This window comes from Eublepharis macularius, chromosome 4, assembly GCF_028583425.1.
Source record: "Eublepharis macularius isolate TG4126 chromosome 4, MPM_Emac_v1.0, whole genome shotgun sequence".
NCBI lineage: Eukaryota > Metazoa > Chordata > Lepidosauria > Squamata > Eublepharidae > Eublepharis > Eublepharis macularius.
The window spans coordinates 30,347,706-30,374,065 of NC_072793.1; the positions used below are offsets into that span (position 1 = coordinate 30,347,706).

The following is a 26,360-nucleotide window of genomic DNA, read 5'->3' on the forward strand; positions in this document are numbered from 1 at the left end:
CATTCTAGGGCCAGCAACTTCAGAGCGACGAGGTTCGCTAGCAACGCCAGCAATGCAGCCCATCGACGGCGGCTCTCAGCTTCCCGAAAGCGGGTGACTGTGGAGGGCAGGACAGAACCCCGTTTTAAAGCAAAGCCCCTAGGCTTACAGGTATTTCCCCACTTCAGTCTTTCACCCCACTATAGCTGACAGCCTGACCCCACTCGTGCCCCTAGGCTTACAGGTATTTCCCCACTTCAGTCTTTCACCCCACTTCGGCTGACAGCCTGACCCCACTCGTGCCCCTAGGCTTACAGGTATTTCCCCACTTCAATCTTTCACCCCACTACAGCTGACAGCCTGACCCCACTCGTGCCCCTAGGCTTACAGCTATTTCCCCCCTTCAGTCTTTCACCCCACTTCGGCTGACAGCCTGACCCCACTCGTGCTCCTAGGCTTACAGGTATTTCCCCACTTCAGTCTTTCACCCCACTAAGGCTGACAGCCTGACCCCACTCGTGCCCCTAGGCTTACAGGTATTTCCCCACTTCAGTCTTTCACCCCACTAAGGCTGACAGCCTGACCCCACTCGTGCCCCTAGGCTTACAGGTATTTCCCCACTTCAGTCTTTCACCCCACTTCGGCTGACAGCCTGACCCCACTCGTGCCCCTAGGCTTACAGGTATTTCCCCACTTCAGTCTTTCACCCCACTAAGGCTGACATTCGCCTGACCCTACTCGTGCCCCTAGGCTTACAGGTATTTCCACACTTCAGTCTTTCACCCCACTACGGCTGACAGCCTGACCCCACTCGTGCCCCTAGGCTTACAGGTATTTCCCCACTTCAGTCTTTCACCCCACTACAGCTGACAGCCTGACCCTGGTACAGTAGGTACTGGACCACAATACATAGCCCTATATCCAGTTTGAGGGTCTCCTGAAGTATTCTATTCACAATTTTTAAAATATTGTTTTTATTGTGCGAGTAGAACACGAGAGCTCATTTTGGGGGTATAACTGTAATACTTTGAAGTGAACATTTTTTAATTATTTATTAAAAATATATAATTTATGGATAATTGTTTTAATATAAGAGACAATTTGTTTCACTTCAATAGGGAAGCAGTTAAGTACCTTACTAATAGAGGTTATATAAGAGAATCAGTTAATTGTAATTTATGTGGGGGGTGCCTTAGAAAAAATAATTGACGGGCCCCTAGTCCCTGCGGGGCCCCTGGGCTTCAACCTTGTCAGTCTTACGGTGCTCTGACTGGTGGTCTAAGGACAGAGCTTGAGGCAGAGGAGAAAACACATCATGAGCTGAGGCAATTTTTTTCTCTTTTGGTTCACGTGTCTGCCTCCCCAGTTATCATCTTCAATAGGGGAAAGGGGCAAGTCTTAATTTTTATCCAAAATGCTCACAGAGATGAGCTTCAGAAGGGACAAAAGGCATTAAGGAGGGGAGAAAGCGGGGAGACAAGGCTTATCTCCTTCTCCGGCAAATATTATTTTCCCCTCCTGTTTTACACATGAACAAGACAGATGAGTTTTTTTTTTTAAGTGCCTCACCCTTGTTCCATGTATTGTGGCACTGGAGCAAAGCTCTGCAAAAGTTTACCTAAGTAAACTAACTACTGAAAGGCGGAAGCAAAGAGAAAAGGTCAAATCCAGTAGCGCCCTTTTAAACTGTATTTATAGAGGGTGAGCTTCTGTAAGATATCACCTACTTTTTCATCGGATGTCAGCTGAATTATCCGCTTCAGGCTACAGATTTTAGGTGGTGGGATGTTTACGCATGAACAACAACCTAAGTCAAGGATACACATATAATAATATTACGTTTAGCACTTACTAATGTGGAGGGTGTTGTAATTCCTGTTTAAGCCTTGATGAATACAATCACATTTACAATATCTTCCTCTTCCGCCACTTGACAATCCATATGTCTGCCTGAATATAGCCACTTGAAGATGACACTGGCCGATTCCAGACAGCCCTCCCCATCCCGAAATGCCGCGTGTCGTCGCGCGGAAAACACAAAATATCGCATTTTCTCGTGCGAGTTTTGCGCGACGTCGCGCAAAACTCACGCGAGAAAACGCGATATTTTGTGTTTTCCGCGCGACGACGCGCGATTCCGTCTGGAATCGGCCACTCTCTACACAAGACATCTTACACAGAGGATGCTCAAGTGACTTACTTTCTGTTTGGTCTTATATTCAAGTGTAATCTATCTCCCTAGCAGTGTATGTGTATCCTCAATGGGAGAACAAGGCCATTTCCACACACGTTGAGTAATGCGCTTTCAATGCGCTTTCGCAATCCTTTGGAAGTGGATTTTTTGTTCCACACATGGAAAATCAGTTTCAAATATTCACTAAAGAGTATTGAAAGTGGATTATCCATCATGTGTGGAAGCAGCTCAAGTGTAAGATCTTTCACTTTGAGCATCCCTGTGTAAGATGTCTTGCGTAGAGAGACTCTCTGAAGTCTCTGACAGATTGATCAGGGAAGTTCAGAAAAGGTTTGTCAGGAGTGGGATATGAGTCAGGAGGAGTAGCAGCTTAAATATCAATCTTCTGCACATTGCTCCTAATAACATTATATAATTCTATGTTACAAAGTCCAATAAATATCCTGATTTTCACAAAATTCGTCAATCCTTTGATTTCCTCCATTCATGCAAACATATTTTTATCTTTCTTTATTATCTTGTGTTGGCGAGGAACGGATCAAATTGCATTTCACGTTCCATTTATTTTATTCGTTTGAGTTGATGTACTTGTCAATTCTCAGAACAATCCCAACTGCTGAATACCGAAACATTACTGGCATAGCTGGCCAGTCTCTCTAAAAGAGAAATGGCAGTAAGATTAACCTCCAAGAGCTGAAAACATAGCAACTGCACTTAAGCTCATGACAAAACTCCTTTCATCCACCAGTCATGAAATAGCTTGCTAATCCCTCCCTGCTAGTCAATATAGAATCATACAACCAAACACACACCAACACTACCATACCTTGCAGATGTCCATCCTGAAGTGGAGGGTCAAATATCTTGCAAACCCTTTTGACAGGCCAACAACGGGGAAGGAAGCATAGCCACTATCAACCGCATCACCTCTGCAGCACACTTTGCAGAGAGAAATCCCCATGCAAAGGCCACAGCCTCTCCCGCACACTGATTCAGGCTCCCATGGAGGGCAGGTTATAATACCTCGTAGAGCAGCTTTTAGCAAGGCAAAGAGAACAGATACACCAGGATGGGAACAGGAAAACACACTACTGCTCACAAGAGTTTCCCACATGAGGAAAAGCACTCTTGATGAGTGCTTTTCTTCATGTGGCAGCAGCATGAGGAAAAGCACTGTGGGACATGTGTCTCCCACTGAAGAAAAGCACTCATACGGGAAACAGGAGTTTCCCACATTCATGTAAGACATTCTTGTCATTTCTCCAGTAGCTTACTGAGGAAAAGCACTCTTCTGGGAAACAGGAATGAAACTGTGTCCAATTGGTGGTATAGGGACTTAGGCTTATGACAAGAAGTTTTTTCAGGAAAGGTATAGGCGTCCTGCCATGCATGCACAGACATAAAATGCTAGGTTTTGCTTCACAAAAGCAGCTAAAATTTGGGTGGCACTAGATCATGTGACCAAGTAGCAAATTTCTTTTTGGCTTCAGTATGAGGAAGATGTTGTTTTGTTTTTAATGTATATGTCACATTTTGTCCAGATGTCCTCTTTTTAGAAGAGATATCCTCTTTTTTTTTTCTTTTTTTTTTTTGGATGTCTGGGCTTTTTTTTTCAGCTGATGAAAATTTCCTGGTTTTTTGGGAGGCTGAGCTTATTTTTCCCTACAGTCCCCCAGTACAAGGAAACTTCCATTGCTGCCATCACCACTTCCTAGTATGTGTTTTGAATATTTATTTATTTAAAACATTTATATACCACCTTTACACTCAAAACAGGGTTCCCAAGGCACTGTTTCACTGCTGTGGTCCGCAGACCTCTTTGTTCCATGTGATCCTCATAGCAATGGTATCGGGTCTCTGCTCCAACGCCAGGAAGTGCACAGGTCCTGGACATTTCTTGTGTCGTTCTTGTTAACCATGCAACAACAGTGGCTCATGAATGGAAATAATTAACATGTTTTCAGAGGTCTAGCAGAAAATGAGATCAGGCAAGGTTGCATGTCAACCAAGTTTGATACAGTGTTTTGAGTTCCCTACTGGAAGCTTCTGCTTCTGTCTGTGTCTCTCTTTGTGTGTTTGCACATGTGTGTGACAAAGAAGGCCTTGCTTTGTTTTAAATTATTTGTGCTCATTTGCTGTTTAAGATTTAATCATCTTGAATCGCAAATCCAAATATCTTGTTTATTCCAAGACTTAGTGTGGACTTAGTCACTCTGGTAAGCTCTGGCTAAGAGTTCTCTCCTTTGTAGCCAGACATCTCCTAGAATTACAACTGATCTCCAGGTCACAGAGATCAGTTCCCTTGGAAAAAATGACTGTTTTAGAAGGTGGACTATATAGCATTATATTCCCTGAGGTCCCTTGCCTCTCCAAACTCTGCCATCCACCCCCAAAATCTCCAGGAATTTCTCAGTCCAAAGCTGGCAACCTTACTCTCTTGGACTGTGAGTTTGCACAGGAGGTGTTTCGTTGCATTTGCCACCTGCTGCTGCCAGTGGTGAGCAACCTCATGTGCTGGAGAGAAGCCCTTGGGAACATCCATACCAGCAAGGTAGAAAGTTAAGCAACGTGTATTTTTTTCATCTTGACCAGGAATATGGTCAAGAATATGGTCATCTTGACCAGGAATATGGTCAAGTGTAAATTCTGCTTCAGTGCTGGCAGAAATGAAAATGGAGCAGAATGTACTACATGCAAGTGTTTCCTGTCTGTGGAAAACAAAGGAAGTCATGATTAAGAAGTAGATTTCAGCAGTGACAACCACAAGAAAAAAAAACCCAGAGCTGTCTTAATACTCAAAATGTCAGTGAATTCTTTATCAAACAAAATTCAGAAACGGAGGACCAAGTTATGGCAACTGAAGGGGCATTGTCATTTTATGCTGTAAAACATCACCTACCATAGAGTCTATGGATTGCACTTCAAAATTAAATCAAGTGATATTCCGATTCAGACATAGTGGAAAGGGTTTACTATGCATAAACAAAAGCTGAGGCCATTGTCAACAGAATGCTTGCTCCACACTCCGTTGCTATGGGAGTTCAGGATTTAAATGGAATACCCTTTTAAGTGTTAACTGATGGAAGCAACCATGGGTCACAAATGCTATTCTCTGTTGTGACACAATATTTTCATAAAGTCCATGTTATTAAATCAACAGTTGATTCAGCTGAATAGCATACCAAATGAAAAATTGGAAACAATAGCAGTATGTGCGACATGAGCATTCAACCATGCTTCATTCATTCAACATGCTTCAACCAGGGCCAGGGCCTTTTCAGTCCTGGCCCCAGCCTGGTGGAACGCTCTGTCAATGGAGACCCAGGTCCAGCAGGACATATTATCGTTCTGCCGTGCCTATAAGACAGAGCTGTTCCGCCAGGCGTTCAGTAGTTGAAAGGGGCAGTGCCATGTCGGCCTCCCACCTTTGGGGTGGGGTGGGGGGTTCTCTCCACCATTGCACTTGGTTAATTTATTTCATTATTGTTTTGTATATTGATTTTAGTATTGTTGTTTTCTTGTTTTTATTGATTTTAAACTGTTCACCTCCCAGAGCCCCTGAGGATGGGCGGTATATAAACTGAAATATAAAATAAATTAAAAGACCATAGCCTCCTTATGAAGTGTGTTGCGTTCTCTGATAACTACACAAACACTAATTTTGGAGGAATCAATTGCTCTGAGAGAGAAAAATGTCTTCCATGCCTTGAAGCATGAATTAAAGAGAGAATTAGTCAATGTTTGTTGTCCAGCACACATCCTTCACAAAGCTTGGAACAGATGCATTGCCTGTATACATTGTATTTCATCATAATAAAGATTTACAATTATTTCTCCATATATATGGTAAGAACAGAAAATCTCAAGTTATTGTGAATTCACTGACATAAACTACAAACAATTATTGTCACACAGCAGAACAAGATGGCTATCACATTTTCCTGCCATAGTTACTGCAGATGTTTCCGGGCATGAAATCTTTTTTTCTGTTTCAATCCAATCCACCATCCATATTGAAGAAATTATTTGAAAATGACTTAGCAGCAGCTTATATGCAAAAGATCTATACCTGATAAATGTCACTGCAGGCTCCCCTTGGCCTTAATCTGAGAACTCCTAAATTGCATATCCAAACCCTCCAACAATCGGTGTTGCCCAGTGGCCTGGAATAAAATGTCCTGTCCCTTTAATAGAGGATTAATGCATAGAAATGGACAGGTGAAGCTTTTTATGGCATAAAGGTAAATATCACCTGAAAAGTAACATTCATTAAGACTCTTTTAAAGGGGCAGGACATTTTTCTTCAGGTTTCCTTCCAATGATACTTGCACGGGTAGATCATGCTGACACCATGCTTCTGACGCTCACTTTCAATTTACAATTTAAATGTTCTCTGTACTTTGGTCTGTATTGTTATGAGACTATATTGAGGCAATTAGCATTTTTATAACTAGAACATTTTTTGTGGTATGTACCTTTGTCCCGCAAGATTTGATGCTTCTACCAGTTTTATCTCCTTAAGATAGAGATGTGCAGAGGCTGCTGGAATATATGCCCCAAAGCAGCAACCGTAAATGTAAGAGTTCAGCTTTAGTGCTACAAAACCTGTGCACACATACTTAAGAATACGTTTCATTAAACTCTGTGGGATTTTCTTTGGAGTAAATATGGATAGAATCAGGTTACAAGATTTCTAGTTTCAAGATAGATTTTAGGTTGTCTTTTGATGGTTTTCTTTATGTACAGTTTCATCATTAGAGAATGGGTTTATTAGAATCAAATGTTCATGTGTGCATACACCATTACATGTAGGTTAGTTATATGTATTCTTCCAGGGCATCATCAGAATCAGCTGCTCTGTTGTCTTCAGTGAAGATGTCAAGCCATTATTCCTAAACTGAAGAGAAAGAATTTTTCCTGCTGGAATGTCTCCAATGCATTGTTTAGCAACACAACACATCATCAAGGAAACAATGTTAAATATCTGCATATGAAAAATACTATGTTCTCAATCTTTCATTGTTCTTTTGTGGCCTGTTACTGTGTGTGTGGTCACATACATATGTATTCAGCCCTACATTCACCTAGAGTGGCCTGAGCATAAAGAAGTTACCTTCCTTGCACTGCTTCACACTACTAAGCTAAAGCAGTTGTTAGCTTACATTTTGTACATTTCTACCCAAGTGGTAATAAGGGATGTTGACAGAAACTCCTAGCAAAATACTGGGGGAAAGTATTGAGACCATGAATATGGTAAAATCAGAGATAGTTGATTAAGGGGAGTAATTAGCACACTCAAACACTCGAGATAATATCAAATATCCATATACCAGCATGGTATAGTCATCAGAGTGCTGGAGGAGACCGGGTTTGACTCTGCACGCTGCCATGGAAGACTGCTGGGTGACCTTTGTCCAGTAACACTCTGACAGCCTAACCTACTTCACAGGGCTGTTGTGAGGCTTAGATGGAACAGAATGATGTAAGCCACTTTGGGGACCAAATGAAACAAACAAAATTGTAAACATGTCCCCAGAGTATGCATCAAAAAAGCTACACAATGGGGTCACCATATATAGATTGGTGGAGTTTTTTCCCAGAATGAAGAAAGTACACGTTTTTAACATCCACCCCCACCACAATAAAAGGGGGAAAATGAGATCTCCATGGCCACTACATTGTGACATCTCAACTGCCATTTTGAGAGTTGCCTAGCAACCCCACAAACAGTGTTGATGGTGGCCATAGGCTGCCAATGGGGAAAGGGGAAGCAAGGCGGCGGTGGGAAGGGGGAGAGCAGTGAAGGAATGAGGTAGCAGTGAGTGAGCAAGCAAGCTATGGTGAGAAAAGCAGCAGTGAATGAAGGAGGAGACAGTGGTCAAGCAAGGGGGAATCAGAGACCATGGCGAAGGAAGGAGAAGGAGATGGGCAGGTGAGCAAGCGAGGGGAGGGAGAGAGGACAGCGACAGAAGGGTGAGCAGAGAAAGGAGGAAAAGGCAGAAGGAACTACATGCCCACACATGCTGTACAACATGGCCCACTATAGGAGGGGGAGGCAAAATGCCAAAGAGACACCTAAAACAGAGGTAATCCTTGTGAGTTTTAGGCAATGGTGCAGATCCAAAGCATGAATCCCAGATTTCTGGGCAGCCAGAAGTCCAGATAATAATAACGGGAAAGATAAGATGCATGTGATGGCAGCAAGGGGCTTCAGCCACGACACAAAAATGGGTGGGTTGCAGACCAGAAGTTAGTAGTAGTCTTGCAGAAACAAAAGTTCACTTGGTGGAGGTTTAAGTTTTAAAACAAAATATTGTTTCTGATCCTGGCTTGAGGACCAAGTGAACTACGCTTCCTGATTTTGTAAAGGAGGGAGGGCCAGGTAGCTTTGTCAACTGCCTGGGGAAAAAATCCTATTTACCAGGCGATGTATTTACCTCCATGTCATGATAAGCTTCAGTAAGCATTTTTCTCCAGGCCTTGTTGGCCACCCTTAGTTCAGGATCCTGAAAACATTTCCAAATCAGGAAAATACGAAGAGGTCTTTGGATGGGGGAGGGGGAAAGGGAAGTGTGTTGGCTAAGATTACCTGAAGGCTAGGGATGGGGTGGAGATCTAGACTCACAACTAATCTCCAGACAACAGAGATCGGTTCCCCTGGAGGAAATGGCAGTTTTAGTCTCTGTGACAATTCACCCCCTTCCTCAAACTCCATCCTCCTCAGTCACCACCCCCAAATCAAATTTTCCAAATGAGAGCTGGCGACCTTTGGAATTAGTGTGTTTTAGTTATTTTACTGAGGGGGGGGGGCTTTGGTGGGAAACCCCAGCCAGTTTACATAAAACCTGGACTATTTTTTTAAAAAATGGGAAGAAACCTAAAGATAGCTTGAATGCTAAAGAGGGTGACACATTTTACTAAAGTACTTCTGATTAATGTTTTGAAGGCCACATAAAGGAAAAGTATATCTTTCTTGTGCTACTGTTGCTCCCCAGTTAGTGGGAACAGGTTTTGTGCGATTATGCCTGATTTTGCCCTCTCTGCTGTTCTCAGCCTTTGTTTTGGAGGTGCCCTAAAACTAATTTCTGGGCCTCATGTGACTGGCAGAGAAAAAGTGGCCTTAGTCACCAAGACAGAGAGAGAAAGCCTAATAAAACGAGAGGTTTGATGACAGATAGGTCACACCATGCATTATGTTTGTTTCTGGCGTACACACTAATCCTTAATCCAATTTAGAGTTAAGCATGTTTCACAGCTGACTGATTTCAACAGGCTTAAAAGTACTGAAAACTTTAATAGGTAAGGGACATAATTTGTGTGCTTTAAAAAAACACAATTTAAACTGATTTAAAAACAAGTATGTGCATCCAGCTGTTAACATTTGTCATCCTTTCACAATTTCTGTTCAAAGGGGACACTCAAACTGAAGGCCTTCCTATATTTTGTTAAACCAGGGTGGCAAATTAATTAACTGGACTGCCTCACCCCTGCCTACACTTCCAGCAGGGTAGCAGTTATGTTAGCACTCTGCTGCAAACAAAAAGAAGCCTTGTGGTATGTTAAAGCATCTATTCTGGCATACAGCTCAATCAGTTGGCACCATACAGTTCCAGCAAGACCTCTCCAGTTTTTACTGCCTCAGAGTCTCTCTCTATGTTACTAAGTACCTAGGGATGCTCCAATGAACGTCATTTCACGTGTCCCCCCTCCAACTTTCCATGCACTCTGGCATAATCACACTTCAATTTGCTCCCCGAGAGTACATTCATGCATTCCATATCAGCTCCTCCTCAACTGCTAACAGAATCCCAGTTTCTCCCACACCCAATCACTTGACACTTTCTCACACCTTAGAGAAATGCAAAGTGGCACTTCAAAGGAGCTTACAGCACTTGTTCTCACAGCAAAAACAAAGCTAAATTGGTGCTTTGCCCTTCGCAATCACTTGCAGATGCAGCCACACAAAGGGAGCTCCCCTGAAATCGGCATTCCTGTGCATTGAGCAAGAACAGCCTGCACGAGAATTGAGGACTAGACATACAACTCTGCTTTCCACGAAAGCTGGACAGTGAAGAAAGCTGCCAGGAAGAAAACTGATTCATTTGAAATGTGTTACTGGAAGTTTTGCTGGTACCATGGATAGCCAAAAAGACCTATACGTTGATACTAGATCAAATCAAGCCTGAATTCTCCCTGGAAATTAAAACGACAAAACTGAGGCTATGGTACTTTGGTCACATCGTAAGAAGGCACGATGCTCTAGAAAAGTCAATTATGCTAGGAAAAATGGAAAGCAGTAGGAAAAGAGGAAGACCTAAAACGAGATGGCTTGACTCAATAAAAGAAGCGGCGTCCTCCAATTTGCAGGATCTGAGCAAGTCTGTTAATGACAGGACGTTTGGGAGGTCTTTCATTCATAGGGTCGCCATAGGTCGGAGGCTACCTGACGGCACATAAATCACACATACAACCCTGCACTTGAGCCTCCCTAAGCAAAGAGAGGCTCTCAGCCTGTTCTCTACCCCGCCAAGCGGACTTCCCAGGCCGCTTCTGCAGCCGCGCAGCCTCCAGAGGGCGATGGCAGGCCTTCCTCCCGCTGTCTGCGAGACGCTCTTGCCGGGACGCGCCTCTTCCGCGTTGCTCCCTGGCCAGGCCCGGGCGAGGAGGCGGGTGCGGAAGTGGCTGGCACTGGCGGGCGAGCGGGCCGCGCAGCCGGAGGGGTGGGGGCCAGGTGAGTGTGGCGGCGAGGAGCGATCGCCTGAGTGGGAGGGGGCGGCAGGACGGCGCCCACCCGCCCCGCTTCCCTCTCCCGGTCCCGGAAAGCGTCTGGCGTCTGCGGCGGGCGGGGCTGGCAGTCTCAGGCGCCGCTGCTGGGCACGGGCTGCCCTGCGTTGTGCGGTGGGACGGTGTTGTGCTCGACGTGCCAGTCCTGGCAGGGGTTTGGAGCTCTGGGGCGTGGAGGGAAACGTGGCTACCACGTGGGTGGTGAGCGCCGTCAGAGAGATCGCAGCGGGGAGGCAACCCTCCGAACTCATACTTTGGATGGCTGTCATCCAATAAAAAAACCAGCCCACCTTGGAGAAAACTTACGAGTTGTGCACTACTCAGTAAAGAATCCATTAGCACCTTTAAGACTAACCAACTTTATCTAGCATAAGCTTTCGAGAACCACAGCTTTCTTTGTCAGATGCGCCTGAGGAAGAGAGCTGTGGTTCTTGAAAGCTTATGCTACAATATAGTTGGTTAGTCTTAAATGTGCTCCTGGACTCTTTACTATTTTGCAACTATGGACTAACCAGCTAACTCCTCTGGATCCTGAACTACTCGGGAAGAGTTCTGCCCTGATTTACTCTTTAACAACACCTTGACCAACACCTTGACCTGCAGCAATTCAACAGGCGCAGATTTCTCCATTGTGAAAGGGCTGATGATGGAGAAAGCATGACTGGTTGAATTTCTGCATACCACACCATTGTTAAGGGCATAGCACCTGCTAGGGAAGAAAAAGTGAGATGTTATTATATAAACAGACTGCAAATGTGTCTGTTTGCAGACAAATGTGTTTTTTTTTAACTTTCCTAATTTTATCCCAACATTTTGTCACACTCTAGAATGACCAAGAAACTAAATCTGTGACAGCATTTCAGAGGCATGAATGGGTGAGAGCTTAATTCTCCCTGGCTGGAGTAACTGATGTCTATAAGCACAGGGAATAGGTTAGGTGTTGAATGTGATGTCACCAAATGCTTTTCGATACGTAACTAGTTCATTCCTTGGGGGAAGTAAGACCCTGAGTTCGAGGATACTTCTGTTGTGGGGAGAAACTTGTCCATTCCCTTGCCGTTGGGTGACTTGGTTTTTGCTTCAGGCACTCTACATTGTTCCTAGCGAGGCTTGTAATACATAGGTCTTTCGTTTCAACATGCAGGATCTATCATAAGAATGGGTATATCGCTAGTTATATACGAAGGATAATTCCCACAAAACAGAATATTTTGAATAGTGATGGGCAGACTGCAGCATGCATTAGAATGGGACAAGCAATTATAAGCAATGCTAGAGAATGGCTGGAATGGATTGATGCTTCTGCAGTAACATCTCTGGTTTTGGAGAGGCTGGGAAATGGATTTTTCCCAGGGTGCCTGATGTCCTTAGTAAATAGGTGGTAAAGCTGTACCCCTAGTGTGAACTTCGGCAGTCTTGACAGGAGTCTAAGGACTGCCAAGGGCCATGGTGACTGGATATTTTCCCTAGGAACAATCCTTCTTACCATAAGATGGGTGGGAGAGTGGATAGTTCAAAGATTCTCTTGTCATACTAACAGCTCAAAAATTGTGATTGCTAACATGACAATGAAAGAAAAAGTATTCTGAACCAGGTAATTTTTTTTGCTTATGAGAAGCAGGCACATAGCTTCAGGATACCACCACTCTTGTATAGTGAGGCCTTATGCATGTTGACTCAGAAGTGAGTAAAATGGAGTTCCTGATTAGTGAGAGTGCACCTTTACTGTTTCACAGTGGTCATTTTGTAGAAAAAGAGCTGCAGGAATTCATTGGCGTAATGCATTAGCATAACTCATTGGCATATGCCACACCCCTTGCCATCACTGGAAATGTGTCATTAGCACTGATTTGCATATGTCACACCCCCTGACCTCACCTATCCTGGCTCTTTTGGACCCAATCCTGGCCATTCAGGGCCGAAATTGGGCCCAAAATGGCAAAAAGGGGGCTGAAAATGACTGAAAAGAGGCCCAAAATGGTCAGAATTGGACCGCTGCTGAGCAGGAGAGTGATCCACCACCCGTAAGAGACCTGATCCTGGCCATTTTGGGCCCAATCCTGGCTGTTTTAGGCCCAATCCAGGCCAAAACAGGCCCGAAATGGCTAAAAATCAGGTGGGCGGGGCCACCTGACGTGTGACCTCTTTGGAGAACTACCGGAACTGTGCTCCTGCACGTTCCCCCTCAAAATGAGCCCTGCTGTTTCTACCCCCTCAGGAACCAACGCATTTGCCAGGCTGCTTGGACAAAATCTGCTTCCTTGAAGGTCATGGCAAAATCTGGAGGAAAAGGAGTGAATCTGAAGGACAAACTGGAAGGCAATGAGTTGGACTTAAGCCTGTGTGACTTGAACGAGGTGCCAGTTAAAGAGCTGGTTGGTATCCATTTTCTTATGGATAGTAATATTTGTCAAGGGGTTGTGGGAATCTACGCCGTCTCAAAGTAAGATTTTGAATATACATCGAGAAGTTGGTTAATTTCTTTGTTTATCACAATTTTAGGTTTACTTGTAGAACAAGTTTAAACCATAAGTGTATCTGTGTTTGGGGACATGTATTCCTTTCTCCTCACAACTTGAAGAAAGGCACTACCTTGAAACACGCATAGTCTGTACATTTCAGGGAACTGAATTGGCATAAAGGTATGTGTGGGTAAATTTGGTCGAACTGTAACAAAAAGTAGTCCCAGCCTAAATAACATGAGTGCTGCTGCTGGGCTAGCATTTTCTCTTGACTACTGTAAGCGAATGACAACAATACTTTTTCTGAAAAGTGACACATGAGTGGATAATGACCAGGTGGGCAGAAAAATATGCTTTGCTTGGGCAGCCAGCTTGTGGAAGAATACAAGTTGCTCCTAAATTGTTTAACAAATCTGAAGAAGGGAGCTTTAACTCTCAAAAGCTTATATCCTGGAAATCTTATACCCTGAAAATCTATAGAAGCCTTTGAGAAGTCTTACGAGCTCTATTAAGTTCCTGTCTGAAGAAGTGAACTGTGACTCATGAAAGCTCAGACCCTTCCACAAAAACAGAATTGGCATAAATGGGCCTGTGATATAAATCAGCATTTGTAAAATGTTATTTGTTGGCTAGTTAAAAATGTGAAGTTGCTTGAAAAGTTTTACCTATGTTATGGCAAATGAAAAATTCTGAAAGTGACATCACTGAAGTTTCTTTGGACAGTTTTCATTCTTTACAAAGTACTGTGGCCAGCTGACAGATTTTACTTAGTTTTTTGGCTCTCTTTCAGGCAGGGCTTCCAAAGGCTACTGTTTTGGACCTGTCCTGTAACAACCTCACTTCTTTACCAGTAAGTTGTAACCTTACCTCTTCTACAGCCTTTTCGTCTAAATAGTCCAAATAAAGCCTGCCCAAGGAATGATCCTTTAATCTCAAAGTGGGTGGACAGCTACAGTAGTGAGAGGTTACAAATCTCCCAACAGAGGAGGCTGGAAAGTTAACGATATTAAGGGGCTAAGATGGGGAGAAATTTTGGGGTCAAAATTTCTAGAACTGAAATGTGGATCCATTTAATGAACTACAGGACCTATGATTATCTTGTTCCTGTATGACTAAAGGAAGCGCAATGTGTGCCTGTTTTCCGCTCTGTACTCCTAGCATGATGGAAGTCATATAGGAAGAGCATGTCGGATTTGATGGCTGGAATGGACTGGCGAGTCCTGGGTTCAAATTCCCACTCTCAAAGTTCACTGGCAGTGCCATCCTAAGCATAGTTACAGTCTTCTGAGCCAGTTAGTGATAATGGATTTGGAAGGGCATAACTGTGCTCAGGATAGCACTGTTGGGTGCCTTAGGCCTAGTCACTGTCTCTCAGTCTAATCCACCTCACATGGTTGATGTGAGAACAGAATGGGGGCATGAGAGAACTATGTAGGCTGCCCTGAGATTCTTGAGGAAAAATTGGAATTAAAAAAAAAAACTGAAAGAGCAACACCACAGCACAGGTTTCAGTATGTCTCAGCTTTTAGATAAGATGGTGGTTGAACTCTTTTTCATTTGTCTTTGGGTTCCAGTCAGACTTCTGCAGTTTGACCCACTTAGTGAAATTGGACCTCAGTAAAAATCAGCTTCAACAGCTGCCACTGGACTTTGGTCGTTTGGTTAACTTGCAACACCTGGACCTTCTGAACAATCGATTATCTATCTTGCCAGTCAGTTTTGCACAACTCAAGGTAATCCTCTTACTCGCTTCTCCTCCCTCAATCCCCAAATTAAGTCTGGTCTTGGGCTTCAGCCCAGAACATATTTGAAATTATTCCAGTGTTTATTGCTCTAGTCCAAATTGGTGTTCCTGGCAAATGTGGGTAGAAGTTCACATTCTAGCAGACATCGATAGCAGCCTTTGAGAGATCTTAGTGGCTCTATTAAGTTCCATCTGTGAGGAAATCAGATGGCTATTGGTTTGTGATTTTATTCTTTAAGATTAATTATTGTGAAGTCTATTGAAATTTCCATAGCCTTATCAATAGAGATAGCTAGTAAACACATAGGTCCACTTGGGCAGAAGAGTTCCTTTCCGAATTCTCTGTAGCTGTACATGCTACAAATCAGAATAACGAATGAGCATATATTTTAAACAATTATTTTTTAAAAATTACTACTTTCTATATTTCTTTCCAACTTTTCCTTAATTATTGCCTCTCAAAGGAATTGTTGCATGAAAGTTAAGCACTAGTATAAGTGTCTATATCAGGGGTCCCCAACATGGCATCAGTGGGTGTCTTGGCACCCATTGACACCTTTCCTGGTGCCCAACAACTGTTTTTAGAAAGAACATGGGGCTGTTGCCCAACAGGGCTTCTGATTGTCCACTGGGGAGCTGATTGGCTGTGCAAATTAAAATAATGCTGTTTCAGCAGCAGCTGCCCACAGAAGTGTTAGTTTTAATCTCTTTCACTCCTCTTTCCCAGTGTATTTTTTAAAAAATTATCTCTTGTACTTCCTCTGCATGTATGGCTTTGCCTCCTGTGGCAGCCATTTTGTGGTTGATACCGCCACCCTGTGTCAGAATCCCAAAGGTACCCACGAGCATAAAAAGGTTGGGCACTCTTGGTTTATATTTTGTAATTCTGTTATTGTCATTCCTTTGAAGTGAAGTGTTACTTCAGAAAATTTCTGCTACCTGCAGCTCTTGTGTTCAACACCAAGAGCTTGAGTAATTTATTCATCTTGCTGATAGGCTGTCCCCAGCAGACATATGTTTATTAGCACTTGTCTTATTATCTGCTCCCTAAATAGTAGATCAAAAAATTCAAAAGCAATTAATTTTTCTCACAGTATGAACATTGTCCAGAAGACTCCAGAAATAAGGAGTTAAGTCTTGTCTGTGTGAGAGTATCTCTAAAACACCTATGAGGTTTGCTTAAGATCTAGGGCCTTCTGAGTAGTAGTAATAGGATAAGTAATGATTCCAAGGAGTAAAACTTGAAAAAAATGTTAGCTATTCCATTGGACTAGTCCCATGTGTGTTCCTCTTTGACAGAACTTGAAGTGGCTGGATCTGAAGGACAACCCACTGGATCCCACACTGGCTAAAGTAGCTGGGGATTGTTTGGATGAAAAGCAGTGTAAACAGGCTGCCATTAGGGTAAGTGAACTACTTTGCATTACATTTTTATTTAGATGCCTCCTTTTTGATTTCAGAAAAGCTGTTTCTTCAGGAAGTGGCTTGCACTCCTCCCTTGAACCTGAGTTCCAGCTAAGAGCACATTCCAGACATGTTTCCATCATTTCTGAATCCAGTTCTGCTGAGAATCCCTGACAAACACTTTGTTATTGGTAGTAGTTTTCTGCCAGCCATCAGTCTTTGACTGAAAAGCGGTATCCGGCTGTGGCATTTTTATTCTAGTTATCCTCCAGAAAGCTCAGGGAAAGATATATAGCTCTCTGTCCATTTTTCCCCTCATAAGAAACAGCACTATGAGGTAGGTTAGACAGAGAATGAGTGGGACAAAGTCTCCCAGTGTGTTTCAGTGGTATAGCGGGGATTTGAACCTGAGTCTCTCCAGGTCTAGTCTAGTACTTTAACCATTACACTGTGCTGGGATTCAATGATAATATTGACAGAGATTACAGGTAGCTGTGTTGGTCCAAAGAAAATCTCCAAACCAAAGCAGTGCTATACCTCTTCTGCAGACAAAATAACACTGTTCTCACTAACAAAGGACAGTTTTGAGAGTAGACCAATAACTGTGGTTGTTCGCTTCTGTCATCTTCTCTAAATCTAATGCACAAATCTTGCTTAAAGTAGTGAAAGTTACTTGCCCCTCATAATCAAGGATAAAATTGGGATGATATTTTTATTTGCTTTTGGGGGATTTTTATGTATCCTATCCTACGGCTTAGTGTGTCAAATAATTATAATTACAAAGCAGAGAAAGTAATGCATACAGTATGTATGTACCCCATTTTGTTAGTTTTTGTATATGTTCCAAATTAGTTTGTGCCAGCATATGCCTGCTACGCCGTATGTGGCAGTTTTGGAAACACCTAGTGTTGTTTCAAATGTTATGGGGGCCACTCGAGATAAATTTGTTGCTGATGGATTTAATAACAACAACAACAATACATTTGATTTATATACCGCCCACTCAGAGTGGTTTACAAAATATGTCATTATTATCCCCACAACAAAACACCCTGTGAGGTGGGTGGGGCTGAGAGAGCTCCTAGAAGCTGTGACTGATCCAAGGTCACCCAGCTGCCTTCAAGCGGAGGAGTGGGGAATCAAACCCAGTTCTCCAGATTAGAGTCCCACGCTCTTAACCACTACACCAAACTGATGTAGCATGAGGGTAATCAGAAGGGTACATTACCACTGGTCCTTGTCCCTGTGCTCCGAGCGATGCTGAGGATGTGTGCGTGGGTGTTAACCCTCATTAAATGCTATCACTCCTTTTTCTTTCTTTAATATCCTTTGTTCTTCAAGACTCAAGAGTAAACATACGGGGAATTCTATGGATGGTGTTGAAGAGCCATGTATGAAAAAGTGACATTGCCAATGTTCAGGGTCCTGTTGAATTGTTAGTTTTCCTGGAAAGGAATTTTTCCCCTGGACAAATTGGCTAGCAGCCTGGATTCTGCTTTCTCCTTTTTTGCAGCGTGTGACTTTGCTCCCTTGCTTCATTATTTGCTGTGCAGGCACCAATCCATGTTTCTGTTCTCTGCTTCTGGGGCACTGTGCTCTGTATTGCATAAGTTGCTCCATGTAAATGGAAAGATGGCCTTGCCTTCGAAGCATGAGGAGCTGGACAAGATAACCTTTGGTCTTCACATTTGTATTTTATTAAACTGTCTGGAGCCACAGCTCTTCCTCAGGACTAGTTAGCCAAATGTACTCTTTCAGTGCCTCTTTCCTTAGTTGGTCTTGGGTGTCCTTAGCAGGAATTGCAGCCTGTTGCCACTTACGGCTATCCCTTCTTGTTTCTGTGCTAAAAACATCAGTGACGAAATAAATCTCATGCAATTTTTTTTGGATCTCAAAGGTTCTGCAGTATATGAAGTCTATCCAGTCTGAGCTGGATCGTGAGAAGCAACGGAGGCTACAGGCAGAGCGAGGTAAGCTGAAGCAGGAATTGAGCTCAGTTTCTTTTGTGTAAGGCTGCTTGCAACCTTTATGATGTATGTGACATAAGAATTGATTTTCGTCTTCAGAGGCATGAAAAATACGGTTCCAAGGCCACTATTCAAAATGAATGAGAGGCAAACTAGAGATCCTACCACATTGGTTTGTAAAAGGAAGAATGTTCCAATGCTGGTAGCTGATTCGGGGAATGGCTGTCAACTCCTGCTATCTCTGATTTCTGGTATGCAAATTTTGGCATAAGGTAGCAAAACTCAGACTTGGATCTCACTGGAAGTTACAATGCTATTATAAAGCTTTGGGGTTAAGTGATGGACTTATTTAGATGACCATTTAAAACAATGCAGTTTGGGGGGTGGGTCTGGAGGCCACATTTTCACTCTGGAATTGTAATGTAACACATTGAAATATTCTTAATGTTGGTTTTAGGTTTGGGCAGGGCTTTTTTTTTTGAGCTGGAACGCGGTGGAACGGAGTTCTGGAATCTCTTGAAAATGGTCACATGGCTGGCGGCCCCACCCCCTGATCTCCAGACAGAGGGGAGTTTAGATTGCCCTCCATGCCGAGCGGCGCGGAGGGCAATCTAAACTCCCCTCTATCTGGAGATCAGGGGACGGAGCCTCCAGCCATTTGACCATTTTAGCCAAGGGCGATTTAAACTTTTAAAAACTCCCCCCCCCCTGTTCCAGCTGACCCAAAGTGACATCATTGCTCCTGGGAGCGTGCGTGCACTTTGCATGTGCACATGTGGTACCAGGGCCACCACCTCCCGCCAAGAGTTGCCCCCTGTGCTGGAAACCCGCTGAGTTCCACCACCTCTTTTCCCAGAAAAAAATCCCTGGGTTTGGGGTATTTTAAAAATTTTATGTAGCCATTAACCATACTCTCAACATAATAGTTGAAGTGGGTTACAACAGCATATGACAAATACCCGAGATCTAATAATAACAACAAACAATTACACAGTGGCAAAAATAACTGCTGCCAGCAAAAGTTCCTATTCAAATAATAATGGAATGAAGAGCAAAAGATAAAAAGAATGTGAAATTTTTGGTCAAAGCCAGTTGGAGATATTTGGGTTTATAAATAGAAAATACAATCTACCAAAGCAGACTGTAATCAACTTCAAATGTATCCAGAAATATCTGGAAGAATAATAAACCTGGAACCCAAAGCGTAACAAGCTAGATACCAAACAGACTGCTATGGGGAGGACATTCCATAGTTGGGATGCCACCATAGAAAGGCCCTGTCTCTGATACAACTGACGAGCGGCCTTGTATGGAAGTCAGCAGTCTTTATATTCTGTTTCTGGATTATTTAGAGTTGCTCTGAAGGTAAGAACCTGCGGTTTGTTGTACTGGAAATAAACTGGCAACCAATGCAATTCTTTTAAAACCAGCAGGACATGTTCTATATAACCTACATCAGTTAACAATTTTGCTACCACATTCTGAACTATCTGAACTGTCCTCACAGGCAGTCCCATGTAGAATGCATTACATTAATCTGTGTTAATCTAATCAGTGGAGCATGAATAACTATGGCCAGGGGTCATTTCATAGAAAAAGAGCTGGAGGAACTCATTAGCATATGCCACACCCCATGACATCACCGGATATGTATCATTGGCATAATTGATTTGCATATGCCACACCCCCTGACATCATCTATCCTGGCTGTTTTGGACCCAATCCTGGCCATTCAGGGCCGAAATTGGGCCCAAAATGGTAAAAAGGGGCTGTAAAGGGCCGAGCAGGAGCCCAAAAAGGTCAAGATCGGGCCGCTGCTGAGCAGGAGAGTGATCCACCACCCATCAGAGGCCCGATCTGGGCCGTTTTGGCCCCAATCCAGGACAAAACAGGCCCAAAATGGCCGAGAGTCAGGTGGGTGGGGCCACCTGACATGTGACCTCTTTGGGAAACTGCCGGAACTGCATTCCTGCGCGTTTCCCCTTGAAATGAGCCCTGACTATGGACAAATTTCTCTTTTCAAGGAAAGGCCATAGCTGGCTCACCAACTGAAGCTGGTTAAAGACACTGCTTGCCACAAGCTGAGGCTCCCTCTGTAGGCATGGCTCTAACAGCACAGGCACCCACACCTATACAACAGTCCTGCTTCCTTAGAGGAGTGTGAGCCTAAACACAACAGAGTGACACCTTCGCTCTTGTGAGTGTAAGCTGTTGTCTGTTTTGATAGAATTGTTACACATTTGATAGAATTATTACACATGCATGTTCTCTATGTCTGAAATATGTATGCTGTGTGTATTTTTTCCTCTCTCACATACAGCGATATAGAAAGTCAGTATTGGGCTTATGTGTAGAAATTCCCACTTGACTGCAGAGCACGCTAGGTAACATTGAGACAGTCACTCTCTCTCAGTCTCATGAGGTTGGGACACTAACCTCCTTGGAGGAAAGTATGACACGTTTTCCCCACATGATATATTTCATATCACATGCGCATGCTCTCTTTGCGGGCTCTCATAGTCAAAATGCTCTTGCACACCCGTATGTGGAGAACATTAATTACAAAATTATGAAAATTTGCTCAGTTTTTTTATCCTGGATTTTGTGCTGCGATACTTCTAGAAGGAAATTTTATCCTATGAGGTATTTACTTAGTGGCATTTCTTTACTCTTCTCTCACACACTTATGTTCATTCTCACTCTAATAGTCAGTTCCTAAGTCTGTGTAATGGGATGGAGGGTACTAATAGGAGCACTTTCTAAAATGAATGAGGACTCCTTGAACTTGCTTCAATGCTTAGAACTGGAGAAGAAGCGTGAAGCAGAGCAACGAGCAAGGGAAGCCCAAGAGCGGGAACTGCGGAAGAGGGAAAAGGCTGAAGAGAAGGAACGCAGGAGAAGGGAGTACGATGCTCTGAAAGCTGCAAAGCAGGAAACAGATAAACATAAAAAGAAGGAAAATGGTGAGAATCCAAGTAAGTACAAAACAATGTGCATGTATATGTGTTAAAAATAATAGTGGAAGGTTAGGTCGGAGAACAAACAGATGAACATTAATTTCAGTGTATTAACGAAAAGTCCTACATTGTGCTTTGCCTCTGAATGGAGAGTAAGGCTGCATTCACAAACGCATACTTTTTTCTGCATATCTTTTAAAAGCTGGCTTTAATGTTTTTGATTGTTTACCATCTTTTAGAGGAGCTAAATTGGGTTGAAAGGCGGCATCAAAATGTTGTAAATAAATAAAAGTAGAGGTGTGGGGTGGTAGCACTTCTGACTGCAGGTGGAAGATCAGAGTTTGAAATGCTGATCTATAAGTGTGCTTTTAGACAGATTAGTGCCCAACTCACAGCAGTGAACAAAGTCAGTGTTGTTATTATCCCCACAATACAGCTGGGGCTAAGAGGAATGGCTTACCCAGGGTACCTGCTGAGCTCTTAGAATCATAGAATCCTAGAGTTGGAAGGGGCCATACAGACCATCTAGTCCAACCCCCTGCCCAGTGCAGGATCAGCCTAAAGCATCTCTGACCAATATTCATCCAGCCTCTTCTTGAAAACTGCCAGTGAAGGGGAGCTCACCACCTCCCTAGGCAGCTGATTCCACCTTTGAACTACTCTGTGAAAAAGTTTTTCCTAATATCCAGCCGATACCTTTGTGCATGTAGTTTTAGCCCATTGCTTTGCGTCCTACCCTCTGCTGCCAACTGGAACAGCTCTTTGCCCTCCTCCAAATGACAGCCTTTCAAATATTTAAAGAAAGCAATCATGTCCCCCCTCAACCTCCTCTTCTCCAATCTAAACATTCCCAAGGCCCTCAGCCTTTCCTCGTAGGGCTCAGTCTCCAGACCCCTGATCATTCTCGTCACTCTCCTCTGCACCCTCTCGATTTTGTCCACATCCTTTTTGAAGTGAGGCCTCCAGAACTGCACACAATACTCCAGGTGTGGCCTGACCAAGGCAGTATAGAGAGGGGCTATGACCTCCTGCGATTTCGACGCTATGGCCCCTTTGATACAACCCAGGATTGAATTAGCCTTTTTTGCCACCGCACCACACTGACTGCTCATATTCAGTTTACAGTCCACTCTTACCCCAAGATCCCTTTCACATGTACTACTGCCCAGAAGTGTGTCCCCCATCCAGTATTTGTGCTTCTCATTTTTGTGGCCCAGATGTAATACTGTGCACTTGTCTTTGTTGGCAGTCATGGGTGTCAAGCTAACAGAGTGCTTACTCACATCCCAACCACTTAACCACTGTGCTGCAGCAGCTGTCATGATCTATGTCAAAAGCTCCCTGCAAATGACAAAGCAGCACAGCAAGCAAAATGGGGGGAGGGGCGCCTTTCTTTCAGCTGTGCTATTGGCACAGAGGCTTGCTTATTAAGGAGTGACTCCAAACTACCTTGACAAGTTCAGTTAAATATGTTTGTTTCACTTTTAGGCCCTAACAAAACTATTGAACAAATACAGCTTTAAAAGCAGAACCAGTGTAGTCATATTTTAAATGTGTATTAATCCACTGCTGTTTTAATGATGTTTTAATGCAGATGAATTTTTATTGTGTTTTGTTATCTGCCCTGAGCCCGCTCGTGGGGAGGGCGGAATAGAAATTTGAAATAAATAAATATAAGTAGTTATTTAGAACACATTTTGTTCTATTTTGCTACTGTAGACTAACACGGCTAACTCCTCTGGATCTATCACATAGAACACAGAACAACTTGGTTCATCAGACAGCCATACTTTTGTTCAATTAACAGTTTATTTGCTTCATTTATAGCCTGCCTTTCTTGATGAGACACAAGGTGGATTACAAAATATAAAAAAACATCCAATCAGACAGCATAAGACATGTAAACAGTGCAGTCGGAATAGGACTGCAGAATTTGAAACCAGGGCAGATAAACAAACAAACAAAAAACCTGCCTTAGGCATGCCATACCGCAGAGCAGAAAATGGGTTACAAAGATCAAAGACTATCCACAGGAACATCAGTAAAATACAGTTGCTAAGGCAAAGATGTGTACCCTAGTTGCTCTCCTCTGCAAGCAAGCAGATTCTTTTGCAGATTTGATAAATGATCACAGCCCTTTCACTGCAAAGAGAAAAGCTTGTATCAGTCGACAGTTACAGGAAATCTAAATAAAGCAGAACGTCTTTAGTGCTGCCATTATTAAAATGCAAAAGTGTAGATTAAGGGGCATGAGGTCATCTCTTCATCTAAAACAGAGGAAAATATTTCTTGGAAACCAGTGAGAGCATGTATAGATAAACTAAGTAGTTTTTCTAGAGTATTTAACATACTAACTGGGCAATTCCAGCGTATTAGCTAAAATGTGTTTCACTATTTTATAATCCAGCTTTGCAGTGTACATCCTGATCCTGGAATAAATAATCAGTCAGAAATCCTAAGTCTGGATTGTTTCCACTTGCCTCAGATTCAGCATGGTGTGAATCCAATTGGCAAGAGAGTGTAGTTATTTTATGACTAAATACTACATTTGTCCTGTTGTAATTAATGTTCAGTGTTGGTTGTTGTGGATTTTCCGAGATCTCTGTCTTTCGGTGCTACACCTCTGAGGATGCCAGTCACAGCTGCTGGCGAAACATCAGGAACTACAATGCCAAGACTACGGCTATACAGCCCGGAAAATCCACAACCACCATCATTCTCTGGCCATGAAAGCCTTCGACAATACAATGTTCAGTGTGTTTTTTTTAAAAAAAATTCCTAAGGCTGATAACATACATAGGTAAACCTGAGTATAGAAGACCATACAAAACTGCCTTGTACCGAGTCAAACTTTTATCTTGCCTGCTATTTTTTACTGGAACTCACAGGGCTGAGATCTTTTTACCCGGAGTTACTGGGAATCTTCTTGTGCAAGGCATTTGCTTCCTTCACGCAAGAATCATGGCAATAAAATAATAAAGGCAGCCCCCCCCCCCCATGGTAGTGAGCAAAAACTCCAGTGTTGTTAAACTTGACTGATATCTGTCAGTAATACGAACTGAGTGTATACAACCTTGTTTAATACTACTAATTAAGGTGTGGAAACCAAAATACACATTCAAAAGTTTCCCCTGCAGTGTCTGCTTGTATATAGGACTGAAAGCAGATACTGTGAAAGTAGCAGGCGACACTTCTGCGTGGTCAGATTGCGGTATGATGTAAGTACAAACAATGATGGATTTGAATCCAGCTTCTCCCTTAACCAAAACAGGAGGAGGATTTCCTGTCGCTCAGGTTTAGAAGATGCTGGGTATACAATTTAGCCACACTATCTGATAAACTTATTTCTTCTTATAATGGGCTATGTGCTCATGTTCCATTAAGCTGATGGCAGAGATTCCCAATAATGGTTTCATTTCCCTCCCCTTTCTAATTTTTTACAGAACTCTCAGTTTCCCGTTCATCAAAGCAACATCAACACAAACGTTCCTGGTCTAAAATCCTGCTGAAGATCCTCTTATTCCTGCTCCTGAGTGCCCTCAGCACGTTGGTGATTTGCAAGGTTACAGATCTGCAGCACAAGTCTGTGTGCATCAGTGTGAACATGCTCTATGAAGACGCGCTCACCGTTTTGCAGCGTCACAGAATCGTGCAGAATGTCCTGCATCCAAACTCACAGCAGTAATGTTGGCTCAGCCCCGCAGGACCCTTCCATTGTCAGCATCTCTTCCAACCATTTCTGTGTCAGCACAGCCAGAATTCCTATGGAATTGTGCTCTGGTGAAAATTGCCTTTAGTCATTCAGCAGTGGCGGCCTCCTTCAAGCAGAACAGAATCACTGCCCAGTTCCCCTTACCTGCAGCGGCTGTGGCTAATTAGAACTTGTTGCCTTTTCTATGCTGCAAAATGCAGGCTGCTTGCCTGCAGAAGAGAAAGGAGGGCCAATATGCCCAACAACGGGCCTTGTTCTGAGAGACGGTCTATTGATCATCTCTTACAAAAGTTTTGTATATGTAGTATCTAAATGTTGTATCGCTATAGGGAACAAACACTACATGGGATGGCTTGAGCTACCTGTACAATGGAGAGTGGAATCGATGTGCTAAATGTTAACAATATATATTTTTACTCAAGCTTGGTGTATGATTCATAGGTGGAAGCCTGCTATTTTTCCATACCATACCCACTAATCTAAACCACTTCATGCATAAACTGCGTATCTGATTTGCCATAATCCTACCTTCCCCAAACTCTGTTGTCTACCAAGGAAAACCACCAAATAAGTTCCACCTTAAGAACTTATTTCACTGTAATGCTGGTATCCGATTGATCTTTCCTGTTAGTCTTAGAGCTTGAATTTCCATGTGCCTGGGAACATGATACAATTATTCCTCAAGTCCGAGATGTTTGGAAAGTTGCCCGCTCCTCTTTCTTTTCCTATGCTTGCTTGTTTGACAGTTGCCACCGGGGGGTGGGGGGGGGAGAGAGATGAGGAATAAACAAGTTCTCTCTGCCCTTGGATGAAGGTTCTAATGGGAAATATTTCTGCAATTATAACAAGTAATATGTTGTATCAGAACCTTCCTCCGAGGGGAGAGGGAACTTGCTTATTCTTCACATACCCGCAAATATCAAACAGGCAACCACAGGAAAACACAGTTGAGCAGGCAGTTTTGTTGGCCAAACTTGTCCAAGCAGTTAACAGCTTTAGCGCCCTTTAAAATTGCTGTTAGATACCCACTGAAGATATTCCCCTCTAAGCCGCCTTATCTGGTCTGCAAGTCCCACTGAACTTAGTGAGAACTCAGGGTAAGCATGCATAGGATTTGAAGAAACAGCTTAGCAGGAAAAAATAGCACGAGGGAGACA

The 26,360-nt window shown here is 43.2% G+C and overlaps 1 protein-coding gene across 2 annotated transcripts; it reads left to right on the plus strand.

The window, feature by feature from the left end:
* The first annotated feature begins 10,826 nt into the window (after nt 1-10,826).
* On the plus strand, nt 10,827-25,624 carry LRRC59 (leucine rich repeat containing 59). 2 transcript variants are annotated; one of them, XM_054976060.1, is made up of 8 exons: nt 10,827-10,904; nt 13,176-13,332; nt 14,210-14,269; nt 14,994-15,152; nt 16,463-16,567; nt 18,465-18,537; nt 21,336-21,509; nt 24,935-25,624. In XM_054976060.1, exons 2-8 carry the CDS (start codon nt 13,228-13,230, stop codon nt 25,174-25,176), a joined length of 918 nt encoding a protein of 305 aa, XP_054832035.1. In that variant the 5' UTR covers nt 10,827-10,904; nt 13,176-13,227; the 3' UTR covers nt 25,177-25,624. The 2 variants fall into 2 exon arrangements, with proteins under 2 accessions (XP_054832035.1, XP_054832036.1); XM_054976061.1 differs by having other exon boundaries at nt 21,336-21,497.
* The last annotated feature ends 736 nt before the right edge of the window (nt 25,625-26,360 follow it).

Bases quoted from the DNA above. Each gene is read 5' to 3' on its own strand.
- LRRC59 (XM_054976060.1), top strand. From the start codon at position 13,228: ATGGCAAAATCTGGAGGAAAAGGAGTGAATCTGAAGGACAAACTGGAA. The intron at 15,153-16,462 runs GTAATCCTCTTA...CCTCTTTGACAG, and splicing joins TCAGTTTTGCACAACTCAAG to AACTTGAAGTGGCTGGATCT. The intron at 16,568-18,464 runs GTAAGTGAACTA...TGGATCTCAAAG, and splicing joins GTAAACAGGCTGCCATTAGG to GTTCTGCAGTATATGAAGTC.